At 39.6% G+C, this 19,183-nt stretch overlaps 1 protein-coding gene across 1 annotated transcript in view; it reads left to right on the top strand.

Moving 5' to 3' along the window:
* Positions 1-19,183, top strand: part of LOC112682156 (homeobox protein abdominal-A homolog) — a 33,587-nt gene that overhangs the window by 1,085 nt on the left and 13,319 nt on the right. The window contains exons 2-3 of the mRNA XM_025552670.1: positions 1-510; positions 4,831-4,863. Of these exons, the coding sequence (XP_025408455.1) occupies positions 1-510; positions 4,831-4,863 (543 nt within the window). The remainder of the gene's footprint in view (positions 511-4,830; positions 4,864-19,183) is intronic.

Here is a 19,183-nt window from a genome sequence, read left to right on the forward strand (position 1 = left end):
GCCTGACGCCCAACAACTCGTCGTCGAGCAGCGCGGGCGGCTCGCCGCCGTCCACGTCGTCGCTGGTCTCGCCGGCCGCCGGCCGCATGTACCCCGCGTACGCCGTGCACCACCACCAGCAGCAGTTCGCCGGCCCCGGCGCCATGTCGTTCTCGTCGCCCGGCTCGGCCGCGCTGGCCGCCGCCGTCCAGGACGCCGCGGACAAGTCGTCGTCCGCCTCGTCGTGCCGGTACGGCGGCGCAGGCATCGGCGGCGTCAGCGTCGGCGGCGTGTCCGCGGCCGACACCATGGTCAACAGTTACGCCGCGCTGCACCATCACCACAACCAGAACGGCGGCGGCGGCACCGGGGCCGTGTCCATGGCTGCGGCCGCGCAGTTCTACCACCAGGCGGCCGCCGCGTCCGCCGTGTCCGCCGACCCGCTCAACTCCGCGTGCCCCGGACAGCCCGGCGCTCCCGGCCCGCAGCCCATGCCGGACATACCCCGGTACCCGTGGATGTCGATCACAGGTAAGGCTTTGCTCGTTTAGACGTTTCGTCCCCCGTGTCCGTGTTCCCGGAGAACACGACCCCTCTACGGTTACGACCAGTGCCGCCGCGTTAAGCTTTGTAGTCGCACCGGGGCAAATTACAATATCCCACACCCTTTAAAAAATTACAGTTCAAAATAAAAAAATAATATCTGTTATAGTTGGTATACAAGAAAAATTAAAATTTTATATTTTTTATTTTATGTTGATCCTCAAAAATTAGCCGCCCCGGGGCGATTTCTCCCCCCTTGCCCCCCGTTATACGCGGCTTTGCTTACGACGCGCACCGTCTCCGTGTGACGGTTGTCGCGATAAAATGATCTCCTAAGCACTCCTGTACGTGAATCGTGTTTTCCCTGATCTATCTTAAAAATCCTTTACGCTCCGCGCGATTTTACGATCCGTTACGGTTTCATGGCTTTTTTCAGCGACCGTTTTCGTTCTTCGCCGTTTCATAACGCGTCGATCGTACCCATTGCACGTGCCGTCGTGGTTAACCTTTACAAGTACACCAATTTTACGCGCCAAGCTTCCGCCCCGTTCGAGCTCTTTATTCGATTGTACTTCGTTGTATTACAAAATGTTATTTCAAATGATTGTTGAAATATTTTTAAACGTACCTGTGCACGTGGTTTCGGGTAAACGCTTCCCTGCACAGGTGTACCTACTGCAATAAATTTGTTTTCGTTCCTTTATTATTTTATTTTTAACGTAACTTTTTACCGAAAATGATCCGTGTAACGTTTCGCTTCGTGTCTTGATTACATTAGGACATTTTAGGTCATTAATTTATATTTAAAACTACAAAAATGATCCCTATTAAATGTACAATTTTATATATTTGTGCTACTACTAAATAATTATTCAAATATATTTATATATATATGATCCTATCGTAAACTACAGACTATAAACATTTAATTGCACTATAAATTATATGTAAATAAGTAATAAATGTACAAAATTTAATTATGTGTACAGCAATAACCATCCTAATATAAATTAAAAATTAATCATTAAAAGTATATTTACCGAATTATATGCCTACAATAGTTGATAATTATTCATTACGTTGACCATAAGAGCGTTAAAATGTTTAATAATATTAATGAATGATTTTCTTTATGCTTATTGAACGAAAAAAAAAAATTAAATATAGAAAAGTAGATGATGGTCCAAGTAAAAACGAAAATAAAAAGAATTTCTCTAAACGCTGTGCTAAATTAGATTCCTAATTTATTATTGATGTGATTATTAGGTACTCTTTAAACACATTTAATTGAGTCCGATAATATGTTAATTGTACAGGTTACATTCAGATACTCAAATGGCAATTTACATATATTTAAAAAAAATTAAACATTACCTTTCAATTAGTTTAAATAATTCAATACAGGCCTATTTCTATGGTTTGTTTTTATTTTAGTTTTAATTCCATACGTAAAACAGGTAGATACTACCTCAGAAATCATTGCACTTAGGCACTTTCGTTGTTTGTTTTTTTTTTCATATTTACATTTCTTATCACTGTTTTTTTATACAAACTGTTTGAAAATTAGTATATAAAAAATGAGTAAAAATTGAAATTAATTTTGAATTGAAAATACTAAATATTGAACACTGTAAAAAATGACAATGTAATTGTTGGTTAATAATTGGGAGTATAAAAAAAAAAAAAATTATCATAATATTATAATTCAGTTAAAATTTTGTAAAATAGCGTTTCGAAATACATTAAATTCAATTCTAGTGCCAATAAATATTGTGTGGACGGCATTTTAAAAATAATACCCCGATGTTAAATACTTGGAATCCAACCAATTTATTACGGCCCAAATCTAATTCCATCGCACCCGCATATCCTTTTTGTACGCCATACAGTTAATCCGTCCCACACCAAACCCGAAAATTTAATTTTATTACAAATATTAGATATTGTTGTTTCGTTCGCGGTTACGATTTCGAGAACATGTTTTCAAACGTATTCTAATCGATACTGTTGCCGTGTAATTATTGTTCGGTGTTCGTTTTCTCATTTGCAAACTCTAATTTCACTGTAAATTAATAATAATTCGCTGCGCAGTATTGTTGATTCTCGTAAACATCTTCGAACTGAATTCGATCGTATAATGACTTGGTAAAAATACGATTCGTGGTAAATCGGTCAAAGCTTATATTTTACTTGTTATTCGTGCCGGTTTATTATTACCATACGGGGGACTAATGAATTTGGTGTTTCTGCTATTCGTTTAAACTTAACAAACTATAATCAAGACTAGATATTTTCAAATCCCTGTCGTTGTTGTAAACGGTTAATACTAAATTTCTATTTACCGAATCCAATTCAATCTTGCGTCGAACGTTATAATCCTTTTTATAGGATGATAATTTCGTCGAGTTTGATCATGTGTCGATGAATGTTACTCGAGGCCCATAATCAATCTTCCCAGTTTCCTGTTACTCTTCAGGATTTTCTGAAAAATCAAACTGCGCCAAGTGATTTCATTTTTCCCAAGTATTTTTTAAATTTAACTTGACGAAGTCATAAAACTCCGAACTCGTAAAATCTACCTGCACTAATTGTCTCTGGGTGGTATGATTTGTATATTCTGCCTCTCTCACCCATTAACACGCAGTTCTTGGTACAAATTTCAAATCACTTAATAACAGAAATGAAAATCATCTCGACAATTGTTTCGATGAGAGTTAGTCAAACATTGTCAACTTCTGTACCGGTGCTCGAAAACTTTGTGTAAAAAAAATTATATTTATTGGCCGTGCGTGCGTTTAAACTATTGCAAAAGACCATACCTTGTGACAGACAAGATGACATTTTATATTATTTAAATTAATTACTTTTATAAAATACACGTGATGATATATAGCGAATTTCATTTTTTTTCACAATGTATCCAAAAAAAAAAAATATTAATTTCAGTCCCACAAAACTACGTGTATGTGTAATAATTGTTCTACACAGTAATTTACCTTCGCGTTAATTATTATTATATCTTTGTTATTAACAATTGTCGCCGTAATAATATTAACACGTTTTAATAACGATAATAATAATAGTAATAATTAAGTGCACACCTCTATAAATGCTTTGGCGTATAATACCACACACTATTATCCTTTCAACAATGATTTTCGTTAATGATGTGTAGTGAACAGCGGGTAAACGCCGAGTCTGTTTCGAATTCTAAATAATCGGTGTCGTGCGTTGGTTTTGAGCATACGTTATGACCGGAAGGAAAAAAATAAAAAAAATCGAAATTTCGTTACAAATCCATTCCCGTCCCTAACTACATGTGCATCGCGATCGTTTCCGTTTTCGCGACCGCGTTGACGACGACCGTTTGCATAATTTTTATGTTCGCCGAACAATGGACGATGATGGTCTGCCGCCGATCAGACCATGGGTGGGCACTGCTGCCCACGCACGGCATGTTGTAGTTGGTCGCCGCAATCGGTTCGCGTAATGGATAAAATCGCAAGTTTCTCTATCCGATCACATAGTTAACCGACCGAGTTTATTTTTTTCTTGAAATATTCTATATTATGCCATCATCTGATTCAACGAGGACAATAAGGATACAAATAATAAATAATGGCATCGAAAAAAGACTGAAAGAAGAGTTCAAACCCGATTTGACCAAAACAAATTTTACACTCGGTTCGAAAGGTTTTTCTCGCGGCACGTGGATTTACGTGCCGTATCTTTATCGTTAATTATTTCAGTCCGTCGATAATATTATCATCGGTGTCGTTCGCTTGGCGTTTTTTCCGTCGCGCATTCGATACAACGCGTGTGTTATAATATGGTTAATTACTACTCGACGATGGTCCTATACATATTATATTGAAAGTTTCCACCGTGATAGTAATGGAATTATGGCGCCCCCCAACGCGCATAATTTGCAATGCGACACGTAAAGCGTTGATAATTTTAACTCGTCCGGCGTACAATAAAATCCAAAACAATTAGCATATTAAAAACGGGAGTATAAACAGTGTTTACATTCGCGCATATGCCGTGTGCGCTGTGCCAGACGCACCGAGTCTATTAAAACCGAATACATAACGGGCACCCTGTCAATAATCGCTGCGTTAATACGCGTGTCCGTTTATTACAATTAAATCGCACCGAGAATGTTTTTTTAACGATATCGTCGTCTCGCGCCAACCAGCAACTCGTATTGCATCCCAAACACTCCCAGGCGACCCTGTCCACGGCTGTTTTTTTAAAATATAATTGTAATATTTCGAAATCGTTAATGTCGTTTGATTTTTGTTTCAGATTGGATGAGTCCGTTCGACCGAGTCGTTTGTGGTGAGTACATGAACATTGTTAATTTTTATACCGACACGTTTAAACTGTAATCATTGTAAGCGTTCTTCGCGTTCGAAACGACACAATTATTTGAATCCGTAGTTTTTCGCTTCTATTTTCCGACGGTCAAGTAATACACACCACAAATCGCACAATCAGAGCAAGAGGGCCATTTATCAAAAATACTGAAATGTTCAGGAGAGCATTTTTAATGTTTGATAATTTATAGTGATTTATAATTTTCTTTCGCTAAATATCAGTACGACTAACTAGACCCGACGTTTTCTTATAATATTGTTATCAACAAGTATAATTAAAAGGCCACGTTTCGTATTACGGCTTTGGTGTTTTCAGCTACCTCTCGAGATCTGTCTTGGTGCAATAAGTTTATTTGTATAACTGACGACTTAAATATATAATTACACAGATCGCACCACTCTAGGAAAAATAAGAATTCGGTGATACCAAAAACGTGAATTTAAAACGTTTTGATGTACGGCCCTCTTGCACTGATAGTGGGATGATACAACTAACACCGAACGACCAAACGTACCACACATTATTCACATGCACTTATATATGTATACGGGGCATGTACGTATCGCGCCCGTACGACGGCATACATCGGGTTTTTTTTTTTTTTTTATGCTATTCGGGATTGTACTTTTTCCTTCTTCGTTCCCTGTCGCGCGCGCGTGAGAACTCGAAGCCGCGTGTACGCGGTACGACTCGCTCGCGCGACGCATGTACGCGGGTCGTACCGAATAATATTATATTTTTCATTTTTTACGACCACGCACTCGGCCGGCCGGTTAATAGGTTTTTATTGGACAACAATAAGCGTTATGATGTGCGCGCGCGCGTATACGGGACGGACGTTCTCCAATGCCGTCTCCGTTAAAGAGCCGTTCGTAAATTATACGATTTATCGTCCGCGACGTGCGTGCGCGCGCTCCGACTAGAACACGACCTCGAAGGGGGGGGGGGGCGGGTCCGGTCTCTCTCGTCCCTCTGTCGCGCCACCAACATTGTACTACCACCGGTCTACCCCTTTGCTCGGCGCGTGAGACAATCTCACCCTTTTTCAGGTACATACCGTACGGTATTTACCTCACCGTCACCGCCGGCAAAACGCTTTGAATGCTTCACCGTTGTGTACACCTTCGTGTACCTATCACGCTTTAATGGCGGCGGAAACGCCGAAATCACATGCGCGCGCGAATAATGTTTATTGTTGACACAACTAATGTACGCGTTTACCGTGCGTGCATCATGATAAGATCAACGTGTAATGGATTTCGCGTATTCGGAAATGATATCGAAGTTGTTCGATGTAATGATATCGTGGGCTGCTTGAACCGTTATTAATTTTGTTGACATGTGTCGTGTGCTCAGTTGGTTCACAAAAGTAATTACGTACTTTCGTGTAAAAAAAGGAAACGTCCGTTCGAGCAGCTTGTAGGCTCGATTTACTCGCGTCCAAGGAGTACTGCGCTCTCGCACGGACGATTAGATAACACGAAAGAAGAGGAGGCAGAGCTCCGTGGGCGCTCGCAGATGTGTTTTTATGCGCGTCAAAGAAATCCTATTATCGTCCCGTGCTCGGCAAAATAATAACAGTATAACATAGGTAGGTTGTGGTATATGCGCGGTAAAGGTATAGATATTTAATATTCCTCTTCCACACTTTATGCAAAGCAGCGCGACGATTGAAGATGGATAAATCTTCCTGGGGAAGGGGGTCTAGGGGTCGGACTTTTAACGGACGGCGTGGTGTCATATCCTCCGCAGCACATAAAGTGCCGTGTCCTCATTAGCATAATACACTTATGCGTGTAATAAATATCATTGTACTACACGTCTCCGAGCCGACGATTTTCCTTCGTTGTCAACGCGCGTGGGACGCGCAACAGCCGGTTCGTGCTATTCTGTACCCGTGAAATGGAGGAGGAGGACGACGAAAATATATTATCCGTTACAATTGTAAACCCGTCTCGCATATGAACGTTTGGTGATTTAGTTGCGTTGCGAACCATATCCCCCGATCCATGCGGATCGTCCGGAAGTCGTTCGAAACTCTCTTTAAAGTCTTATTGCCGTTTTTGTTCTATAAAATAATGTTTGACCATCTTTCTAACTAGTTCATCTAATGTTCATTTTTGTACACCGAAACCGCTCCCCTCTCCCCCCTCTATGTTTATTCTAAACGCGCCTTTGCGATTATTCCGTCTTTGGATGTTTTCTTCGCGTACAGTTTCAAAGACCCTGTTTATTTACGCTTTACGTTAACCGTCATAGATTATCATCGCGTATTTTATTATTATGTTCGTGCTGCTGTTACGACGGTTTCCGCAGTACGCGTTCAACGAGAGCGGTCGAGTAAAAAACGGTCTCTCGGAATTGAAAAAAAAAAACACATCGATTCTTCGTCGTCGGGTCGCGTGCGAATGTCGTTTCCCTGTCGATTTATGACGTCGACCGGTCCCCACGATAACGCCCGAAAAGCTTTCCTCCGGCGTGTGCCGCGTATTAAAATTGAATATAATGCGCTAGAAATTGGGGCGCCAAACACTCTGGTAATTGGTAAACGGTTTTGCTCCTCCTTCGGCCCGGGTCGGCGTCGCCCAGCTCTGCTGCAACGGTACACCGCTGGTACCAGACCGGAACGGAGCGTAAAGAAAAATGTAAAACCATCAGCCACAGCCGCTCAGTTAGCACACGTCTCTTGTATTTCGCACGTTTCACGGTTTGATAATAATCATTTGCTCCGGACATGGTCATGTTTGCCATTGGGCAGGATAGGCAAACAGCCCATGGCCTACGTTATTTGGGGGCCTCGGATTTTTATGAACTTTTATTTTAGAATACAATTTTCATCATGTATAATATGTATAAGATAAATGTAATATTGAAAAAGAAAATTCAACATATAATGCTATATTTTTTATTTTGACTCAAAACGCCTGATTCGGGCCCTGGTCCCCGGAAACCAGACCGTTTTTCAAAACCAACAACCCGTTCCCAACAACGTCCATCAAAACACGATGACCGCGGTAGTGTATTGGTGTTTCCCGACCTTGCCATTTTTAATTATGTTCGAACATCTGGTCTACGATTAACGATTATTTAAATAGTAGTTTACACGACTCAGCCCCCCCCTCCCCACCCGTATGTGATTATTGAGGTTTAGTTTTTTATTTATTTTATTTCCATTTTATTACGTCGACGGGATGGACCCTTATTTACGTAAGCGTGTACAATTTGTAATCATTTAAATTGGCATAATTAAGCTTAAAATATACGTGATCAAATCAACATCGACAGCATATGAATATCGTGCGTAATTCGAATGATCGAAAAGATGTTGGAAGAAAAAAAAACTGCGAGTTTGATAATTCTGAGGTTACATTAGCGTGTTTTGGCACGAAAATTTTACCCAAAAGTTAACGTTGGCCAGTTTTTGTCGACATGTAGTCGTGTTGTATTCGCCGTCCATTACACGTTTCATTGCTCGGGAATCGAAGTGATCGCGTCCCGACGGAATGACAATCGTGTCTGTATCGTTCGCGTCCGTCACGGTCCAACGTTAACCGTACGTTTCCGGACCGGTACGTACGAAACGCACGTATACAAGTAATAAACAAGTTCGTCGTCGTCGTCGTCGTCGTTTCCACTGACCCGGTCGTCCCGGAAACACAATGTCTTCCACGAACGTCGTCGTCAAAGTCTCGTCGGGCGCGTGCTTTTAAAACTCGCCTGCATCGCGTGGCGAAAACAATGGCGCGGCGGCAACCGTTCGGCCGATTATGCACGATCGGTCCGTGATCATTGTCGCCGGGGAGACAAGAACAATATAATACGTCGTCGACGACAACGTTTTTAAATTTCATTATTTCACGCACGCCAATTTTTAAAACACGTCTCAAGGCCTTCGCCCGGCATAATTGTACACGCATCGACGACTTTGTCGCAGGCAAACGCGCGTATTAATTCAATTTAAACGGGTACCAACATAAAACGATAATATACAATCCGATGTTTCTTTTTTTATTTTATCTAAAACGTACGGTGGCTTTAACAGTTATTGCAGCGTTACTCGTTTCAATTATTGTTAATATTTAGCGTTGGTAATGTAAATACATTTTTTTTAATTATTTTTTTTTTTTTTTTTTTAATAGTACCGCATTACTGTTACAGTATTAGACGTCGTCGTGTTGACCAACTTACGTTGTCTATAAATAACGAGATTTATGTTAATCGTATTCGGATTGCCGTGTACGTTTTCACTTATTGTTCTCGGACAAAATACACGAGATGATTTCAGTTGGATGTACTACGGGTTTAATGGGAACGAAGGATGCGTATGTGTTGTCCGCGTGAATTACGTGCACGTACGGAATTATTTTTGGTGACTAAAAATTATTGAATTGCGTGGAAATGTAAAAAAAAAAAATTCACGAAACGTAACGATTCACCTTGATTGTCGTGGATGAGAAGAGGGAGGGTGGGGTGAATGGGTAACGAACGTGTGATCGTAACAAACGCTATTTCTGACGTCGCCGCCTGTTAGTGCCGTATCGTCTTAAAAGCCTTAACGTTTTCAGTATGTATACTATCATCGAAATTCCGGATCGATGGCGAGCGAGCGTAAAAAACAGCAGCGGCGACTGCGAACAAGTCGAGTCCGAAACGGCGGCCGGCGTGCGATGAATCCGGGCGCAGTCCCTTTTTTTTTCCATTTTACCAACGACGCGCTTGCAGCGACGGTCGTTTTGAACGATACTTCCGAGACGTCTCTGTACATTTCTCGGGCCCGTCGACAATGTATGCGCGACGTGTGCCATCAAAATTTCATAAACCCCGTATAATAATAGACGAAAACCAGAGTTAAAACAATGGGAAAATTAACAGATGATATCATCGGTGCTTGGGCGGTAATGACCCGTCGCATCGTACTTCCGACCGATTATAAGAAATATTAATAAAATAATACGTTGACGGTTTTTCACCGATAAACACCGATCTCGGAATGTAATGATGAATAGTTAACGCGCGGATAAAGAGACCGACCGACGATTTGTCCCGGTTAATTGCGCGCAATAACCCGCGGACCGTTCCGTTTATTGATATGATAACACGGCAATTATCGTTATCCGACGACGTGGTAATAATATAATATCACATAACACTGGGTAACGATAATACGGCATTAAATATTGTTATATCGCGCCGTTCGTTATCCACGGCAATGATATATTAATACCACTCGGTGAAAACCATTCGGGTCCGATTGTGGATAGTACCCGCTCGTGCCACGTTTACAAAAATCCTAATTGGGTACCCGTCGTGTTACATTGGCTATTTACGGTACGAACGATTTTCCGACGTATATTTGTAGGACGACACCGCCGCGACCCGAGATAAACGCCGATCGAAGAAACGCGCCTTATGGCGCGCGCAAACGTTCGTTGCCGGGTTATCGTGTTGTATGTTGGCGCTGAGTCGTGTGCAAATCGCTTTGGGGGGAGGTACCGAGTGCGAACTCCACGTAATCAACAGTACGTGTCTCTGACAAAAAATATTACCAACGGTCGGGGGACGATTTCCTCGGGGGTTCGAAGCCGCTGCGTGCGTTTCCCAACGACGACACTCGGGGCGGACGCGACGTTTCATTGTTCAACCCGGTGGTGGTGGGGCACACGAGGGGACGACACACGTGCAACAACAACCCGTTCTCCGACGTCGGAGACCGCACGCGCACCGTCTCGATCCGGTTTCGTTATGGCGGCGGCGAATGTATACGCGCGCGTATCGTAAGGAGAGACACGGATTAAAAAAAAAAAAATAAGGAAAAAAACGAGTATCCAGGATGAATAATAATAATGGTCGTTGTGTTTAATCGGAGAAGCGGCGGCAGCGGGAGGGGAAAGAACGACACAAAGGTGGCATGTTTATTATGCGAACGGACTCGTTACATTATTTGGACGCATATTTTTCAGTTTTTTTTTTTTTTCCTCGTTATTAAATACATACCGTCTGCCTGTTGTAGACAAAACGTGCGAGCGTCCGTATCGAAAGAATAATATTATTATAACCTCATCGGTGACCGTGAAATATCCGTTGGCGCGCGGCTGGGTCTCGTTTAGAAAGCCGATGGAATTTACCGACGTGTTTTCACGCAGTACACGCTTACAGCTGCGGATATGTTTATTTCAATTTACGTTCACGCGACAATTAAACGCGGTCCGCAAATCGCGACATTAACGGAACGAGATGTCCGTCTCCGTGTGTCGAGTGCGCGCGCAAAATACGATATTACCGGTGTGCATAATCGCACGTCGTTGAGGTAGGTCGTGCTTAAAAAATTAAAAAAAAAAAACGCCGCCGTGTGCGGTATACGTGGTATACGGGGTATACGGGTGACGAACGGCCATTGTGCGTTCTGTATATCATTACAGGCGTATAATAGGCACTGCGTTTTTCCGCCGCCGCCGGTGCACGCGTAGGTAACGTAAATCCGCGTGTGAATATTTCCGACCCGGGGGGTTTTGCTTTTTCGCTTCCCCTTTTCCGGTACGTCTGACACAACCCGTTCATCGTACCGGGGATCGTTAACGTATTTTACACGATGCGTCTCGATTTCGTACGCGCGCGCGCGCTCGCGGAAATCCTGCGACAATGATCGACCTCGCGTTTAACGATCACAGTGCATTTTAATGCATACGACGTTCGCTTGCCTCCTTCGGGTGCGCCCCGACATCGCCGAAACCGTTTCCGTTTTGATTTGCCTTTTCCTGACGACTGCGTTAATATTATCGCCATCGGTTATTGCCCATTATCAGTGTGCATACGTGTACCAATATCGTCGTATCTGGTTAAGATTTTTCAAAATTATCATCATTATTATTATTATTCGAACAAATACCGCGTTGCGAAATTGTACGATTGTTGCTTGCGATAATCACTTCTCGTCCGTTGACCGGTTTTCATCATCCATATATTGGATAAAATATCGTCGAGTCGATATTAATATCCACCGCTCGTCTCATCGTATCGAGTAAAATGGATAACTAGACACAAGTAATATTACAAATGATTCACTGTTTTATCGTTTTGAACGCAAACAGAAAAATATACCCAACGATTTCTAACGCACAATGGGCCCAGTATTAAACCTTTCCAATGACCGTAGATTTTTTTTTTTACGATTCGTCATCATCATTGTCCTCAGTTTGGTTGTGTTTGTCAACACTGGATTTTTACTGCTTATAAAATTGAACGTTTTTGTTATTGCTGGTATGATAAATATGATAATACGTTATAAATTATTATTGTCATTATATTAAACGATTTTCGTTTTTTAATTACATTTTTATGGCCTTCTATTATGTGTGCATTATATGTATATTCAAATATATATATAATTATAGGTATCTACTTGTTTCGGTTTAAATTAATGTTTTATGTACCTTGTATTTTACCTATTTTAAGAATTAGATGCATTCAAATCATATAATATTTTGTTATAGAGTTTGCTGTTATTATTTTGGTTTTTAACAATTTATTAGCTTATCACTCCTAAACCGTAACTGAGTTGTTTCAATCGTATGAACACTTGGCATACTTTTTTTAATGTTCGGTAACGAAATGTGCTTGTCAGTGCTGCCTACAGGACGTGTGCCAATAAGATGAAAAGTTATGAGCCAAATGAACCAAAACTAACGATTTTATTAACTTAAGTTTTAGAGTAGTTCTGTATCACACGTATATACGTAGATGATTCGTTTTCGTTATCCAATATTGTTCTGATGTGTGCGAGAATCCCGATCAACGATGGTATTTACAGGCGATGTATTTTAAACAATTCTTTACGTAGGTGCACGCGGTTACTGTGGATGTTCATAAACGTAAAAGTGTACATAAATTATACGACACTTCTAGCTCTTGGCTTGTGAATAATAAATTATGTTTTAGTGATTCTCCCTCTTACCCTGCCGGTCAAAATTTTAAGCAATGATTTATCATTATCATTATTTTTTTCTACATATTTCATATGCTCACGCTAATGTACGTTTTTCTCATTATTCAAACAGAGCGGGCGTTTGTTCGCAGTATGTTGGCGCCACGATAATGACCGTTCGCGGTGTGTTGTTTATACTTTGATTTGTCTTCGATTATTGTAATCGATTTTAGTGCGTAGGACTGTGAGAAGTTTTTCGATAGCTACGTAAAACTAAAATGATGTGTATTAACGATTTCAAATATTATGGTCCGATGAGGTTTTTAGACCTGTTCGCCTTGGCAGGAAAAAAATAGACAATTGGCAAAAATTGCGAGAATCCAATTTTATATTACGTTTCAGGTCAATTTACACCTTTCCCCCGTATTATGTGTTTTCGATTTGAATATTTTTTACGCGTTATACGCTGCGTTTTCAAGGTATTAAGTGGGATCGAGAAATATTGATGTTGAAATGTAATCTGTTTAGTTCAGTTGATGCTTCCAAGACTGGAACAGTAATACATAACACAATGTGCATAATTAGGCCGTATGGAAGTTTAGTATAGCACTCTTCTCCCGTTACTTTTTAGTGTATTTTTTTTTACATTCAAAATTGTTAAAAGTATTGAATTGCAGCGAATTAAAATATTACCGGTTAAATAATAATACAAAAAAAAAAAAAAGTCAATATGAATATAAATAATATGTCGGCACCACATTTGCATGGCATTTAATTTGTAAATAGAAGGACAGGAAATACTAATAATTGGAATGTTCAGTATATTTGTTATTATGTAGTATATGCGTTTCCTTATGTAGTGAAATCTTAATTACGTCATTAAACAGACAACACCGATTTCAATTCACCATTTCGATAAAACATTCAATTAATACTGTTGAAACATTTATAATTATGTTATAATGATGATAATTAATAATAATAATAACTCATTAAAATATTAAAATGTCTACTATCTAAGCAATATCTGATATTTTTTTTAACACTTGACCCCTTCTCACAGTGTCGGTTCACATTTATGTATGATTAGATGTACCCATTCTCTTATTGCACACATCAATAAATGTATGATGTATTGCCGTTTTATTATTATGTGTAAACTGAATATTTATAATAAATAGAATACGTATCATTGGATGGATAATAAATAATACATAATATTTATACTCGGGCAACTGTTATACGTTTAAGGAATATATAATAAACACATTTAAGGCCGATTCGCGTAGAAGACTGTTTATTGAAGCACATCGATCAACGGTATGTTGAGGAGAGATCAAAAATTACGCCACGATTACATTTGTTTATTTCATGTTTTCAATCGATGGTTAATCACGTGCTCGTACCGTATATTTCTTAAAGGTAAACTGACTATCAACGAACAATTGTTTTTCATGGTCAATATTATAACTCATCAACATCAATAAAACGCACTACTCGTGTATTTAAGTTTTTTTTTTTTTTTTATGTGTACACGACAATTGAGCTTAATATGTGAAGTAATTACTAATTATATATGTATATGAATTTACAATATACGCTGCAACGCGATTATATCTTTCAGCTGTTCCACCGTTTTATGTGTTTATTATCTTATTAGCAGTACTACATCTTGGTTTTATCAAAAAAACTGTATCTGTGTTGAAGTATTTTAGTTGCAGTTTCAAACTTTTATCAAATTACATTAAATATAATCCTCTAATATTGTATTTAAAACGATTTTATAGTGTATTTTCATGTAAATATATTATGATGTATACACCTAATTAATAGCTACATATCATATGCATATATGTGACAATAACGTATATAAAACTATGTTATTTGTATAGGATTACTACTTTTATTTTATCGAACATTTTCAAAAATATTCATGATTTAAACTTTTTTAACACGAAAAAATGTGTGTCGATTTGCATTAATTTACTGTCAGAACAACGGTATTTTTTAATTACCTAACCGCTTGTATATTTATTTAAATCAATTGGGCTTTAATCTGGAACAACAGGAACAGTTTTACCTTTCTTGTGTTATTTATGTCACATTCATAATGTTGGGCTGATATAAGATTTAACAATTATATTGTATCAAATAAAATTGTATAAGTTGTCATTTGAAAAATGATTTGTCTCAAACAGAACAACCAAATAATTATAATTACGAATAAATATAAAATAGTATATTGCGAGTCGGTGCATGGGGTATAGACGTTTCTAAAATAAATACATATAACGAGATTAAGGTGTAATCTTGCTGACATTAATTAAATTGAATGATAACCCAATCGTTTTCGGATCTCATTTTATCGCGTTAGTCAAATAAAATCTGGAGTTTTCCTCGCGTGTCAATCAATAGCTCTTGTATATCCGCATTCGCTCACTAATGCTCAAACCTTGCATACCTTAGACTTTAACATACCGATTTTGCTATTGAATAAGTTAAAATGAATTTCACAATTCACGGGACTTGTCGATTGGTATAGATCAGGGGTGGGCAACTGGCGGCATCATACAATTTTAAAGTTTATCGTCTATATTCTAACTTATCGATATAATAATTGTTATCTGGTATTAAACATTGTTAAATGTCTAAATGTCATATATATGTATAAATATAGCTTTCAACCATAGCTGTTTGTACCGAACTATTTAAAGTTTCTTCTGCTAATTAAAATCCATATTTTGTTTCTAAAAATTGGCCCTCTAGTAATTTTGAGTTGCCCATCCATCCCTGGTGTATATAGTTGAGTTATTCCGTTCGCGTAGCTCTACGAATCAATTTGATCTCGAACGGCAACCAAGAGGTGGTTAGACGGGGCTGTGAAATATATTCGGGACGTCCGTCGTGTCGTTAGAACACCTGCGCAAAGAGGACCCGACGCTCAGATCATAAAAATGGCGGGAAAAACACCGCGCGACAGTAAACATCTTTCGTAACGCGGTGCGTTTACTAAACCTAAACCTGAACCGGTCCCCGACATTCTGCTGGGCGTGTTATTCGCTAGGTTTGCAAATCCGGACTCTCATTTCTCCCTCTTCCACCCCCCTCGTCCCTGAACACGGCCATTGAATTTCGGAACCACAATGCGGAGACCACCCGCCGAGGCGAATACCGAATCTTAAACGATTCGATCGGAAAAACATACGTTTTCGAGGAGTGTGTCCGCTGTGCGATTTACACTCGCGGAACGACAGGTGTCCGTCCATGTTCGGCAGGCGATGAAAAAATCGGACGGGATACCGACAGTTTGTTATTATTATTGCCGTACTGTTCGCGATCGATTGCTTACGCCGACAGTCTCCGGCGATTGGACATCCCTTGAAAATCGTTTGCGGTCGCGTATTTGGAAAAATTAAACCGGGTTCGCGCGACGTTCGCTAATTGCAAAAGGTCCCCATCGGGGTCGTCGTCGTCGTTCAACCATTAGCGTTGAGCGAATTTTAATAAATTCTGATATAACATATCCGTTATTTTATGATTTATTATTTTTCACGACGTCATTTTGAACGATTTGTTGGTATTCATATATACACGGAGTAGACGAATCCGACTGCGATTTGACGACATTGGGTTTCCAATAATAAAATCGTTTTATGAAATGTCTCGACTGTATGCGGATTCAGCAAAACGTTAATTCACTGCACTGCAAAATTAAATCGTAAATCCCATAAAGTGTATATTCAAACGATCGAGTGCACTTCAAGGTTCGTTTCTTTTGCCGCCGAGAATATGTTTGCAGTAGTTTAACGACGTCGTCCAACACCATTTGGGTTATTTTTCATTTTTAACCCATAAAACGCGTTCAACTTACGTTTAGCACGAATTATATTATTTTTAGAGTTCCAGTCGTACAAACCGCGTGCGCGTTAATACTGCAATTCCACGTCTAAACATGTCGATTATTCTCATTACGATTTTTATAGTTCATAACTGTCCCATTACGTGCAACTTACTACTTACACATTTTGAAAGTGCGCGGTTTTCGTATTGCATGTTTGAAACCTGTTCGCGGACCAATTACCGTTTTGCAATGGTAAATTTCCATTACGATTTTCTTTCGATTGTAGTTGCTCGTTTGGCACGTTTATTGTCGACCGCGTGCTTCGAAAATAATTATTGCATACGAATGATCTCTTTTAAATCGATCCATTCACTGTTCTTACGCTCTCTCCTCGTCCCTAGCATTGCGAATCACCTTCGATGTTATTATATTTACCGAAGTTACGCAATGATTTATGTACACGTCGTGTGTATTGGCTGAAAATGTTTAGTCGCGCGCACTTACCGCAGGAACGTAAGGTATACGGAAAAAATATATAAAACTGATTTCCCGTTCTTGTGCCCAGCCCATTAAACAAGAATTCAACGGAATCTCGTCCCGAGTTGTGGTCCGTCTCGTACCTACCATACGTATTGTGTGGTTTGGCGCAGCGCAACTCGTGCCCGACACATCTGTAACTTGCCGATAACTTTGGATCCGATAACGATGACCGTTTTCTTTATTTCTCTCTTATTTTCTGTTCGACGACACGACCGATTTAATCGAACGATTTTCAAAACGCGTCCATTATGTGCGCGGCGTGTTTGTGTGCATAGAAGATGCGCGTAGGCGCGCGTGACCATTATATGGTAGAGGTACCTATGGTTTTCGGTGTCGGTCAATAAAACGCATTAGTGTACGTCTATTATAATGCATTAGTGCGTGGCGTGACGTATTTATCCCTAACCCTTGTGTGCACACACACACTCATCACGATACGCGTGTGCACGTACGTATAAAAAAAAATCCATATGTATATCCGTAGAGTTATTCTTAACCCTTTAACCGTTGTTGTGACAATTAGTTTCGACTTGCCTTTCAAATGTCATTTGTCGCGTTGGCCCGTAAACGTCAATAAATTTGTCGTATTGTGTGTGTGTGTGTGTGTGTTGTGTGCACACGTTGTTGTTACCCACGGGGTCGACGGTGTACGAAATCATAAATCGTTTAATGACCTTGGCTCTTTTTTTTTTCCTTCTAAGGGTAGAAAACCGATATCAAAAAGTCCTTTTCGTAACGGTTCTTTCTCTCGGGACATGTGTGTTTATGTGTCTTGTGTACAGAACACGTAAAACCTTCAGATTTATTTTTATTTTTTTGATTCCTTTTTTTTTTTTGATATTTTATTATTGTTGATTTTCGTGTGCATTATGGCTTGCCATACTTTCATACCGATATGTAGGTACAACAGCATGCGTGTTCGACGAATGGTATTTGATTTTCAACCGGTGTGCAAATTCATTTGACAGTGTCTGTACAGCGAGAATTCATTATACAAATATCTGTGTACGTGCTGCACCCGAATACGTTCCCGTTTTATTGATCCGATTATTCGAAAATGTGTTTTTTTCTTCGGTAAATATATATAATAAAATATACGATGGTAGGTGGCGATTAGATGTTTTCTGCAAACGTTACAAGAGATCGGGTTCTTGATACGATCCGTGGTTAATTTATGCATGACGATCGTTTATTTTAAACGTCAGCGTTATGCGGCATAATAATGTGGAATACGAATGAGTTCACGTACATTGTGAGAACTGGCAAATTTATTTAAAAATAGATATGACATGGAAAAGATTTTATTTTACTGTTGAAATGAGTTATGATATACACTACACCAACCACATGTAATGTTCAAATGGAATATACATTATTATTATTTTTTTTTAACGTTGGTCCAATTCAGTCTCTTCTTACAACGACTCCTGTGTAAATATTTATTCTTTACGGAGTAAATTATTTTTTTTGATTGTAAATTGTGTTGGGTACGACTTCTTACACGAAACGCATATAAAACTTAATTTTAGCAAAGTACTTATGTGCGTTTGCTATAGAGTTCCGTGTACGTAATGTGTGTAAAAAAAAAGATACATCGACTACACCGTGCGCCAATAAAGTGTTTTGTCGGCGATTTTCGTATATACGTGTATCGTCGTTTCGCCCGCACCCCAGGAGATGGCTTATTGGTCTGTATACGAGTGGGAAAACGAGGGAAAAATTAAAAATCTTCCCAACCCTCGTGTTTGATAAAAAAAAAAAGAAAAAAAAATGAAAAAATTATATATAAACGAAGAATTATGGTTATTGCGCCATGAAGATGACATTGTTTGCCGCCGTTATCTTTGGTGGGGGCGGCTCCTGGTCTCATCCCAAATTTCCATTGTATAACCCTCCTAAAGAAATATATTACACTCTACAGCGCATGGTAAGTATGTATATATACGAATATATACAGCCCCCGTGTATACATTTCTGTT

This window comes from Sipha flava, unplaced genomic scaffold, assembly GCF_003268045.1.
Source record: "Sipha flava isolate LNK unplaced genomic scaffold, YSA_version1 1_pilon_pilon, whole genome shotgun sequence".
NCBI classification, from domain to species: Eukaryota; Metazoa; Arthropoda; class Insecta; order Hemiptera; family Aphididae; genus Sipha; species Sipha flava.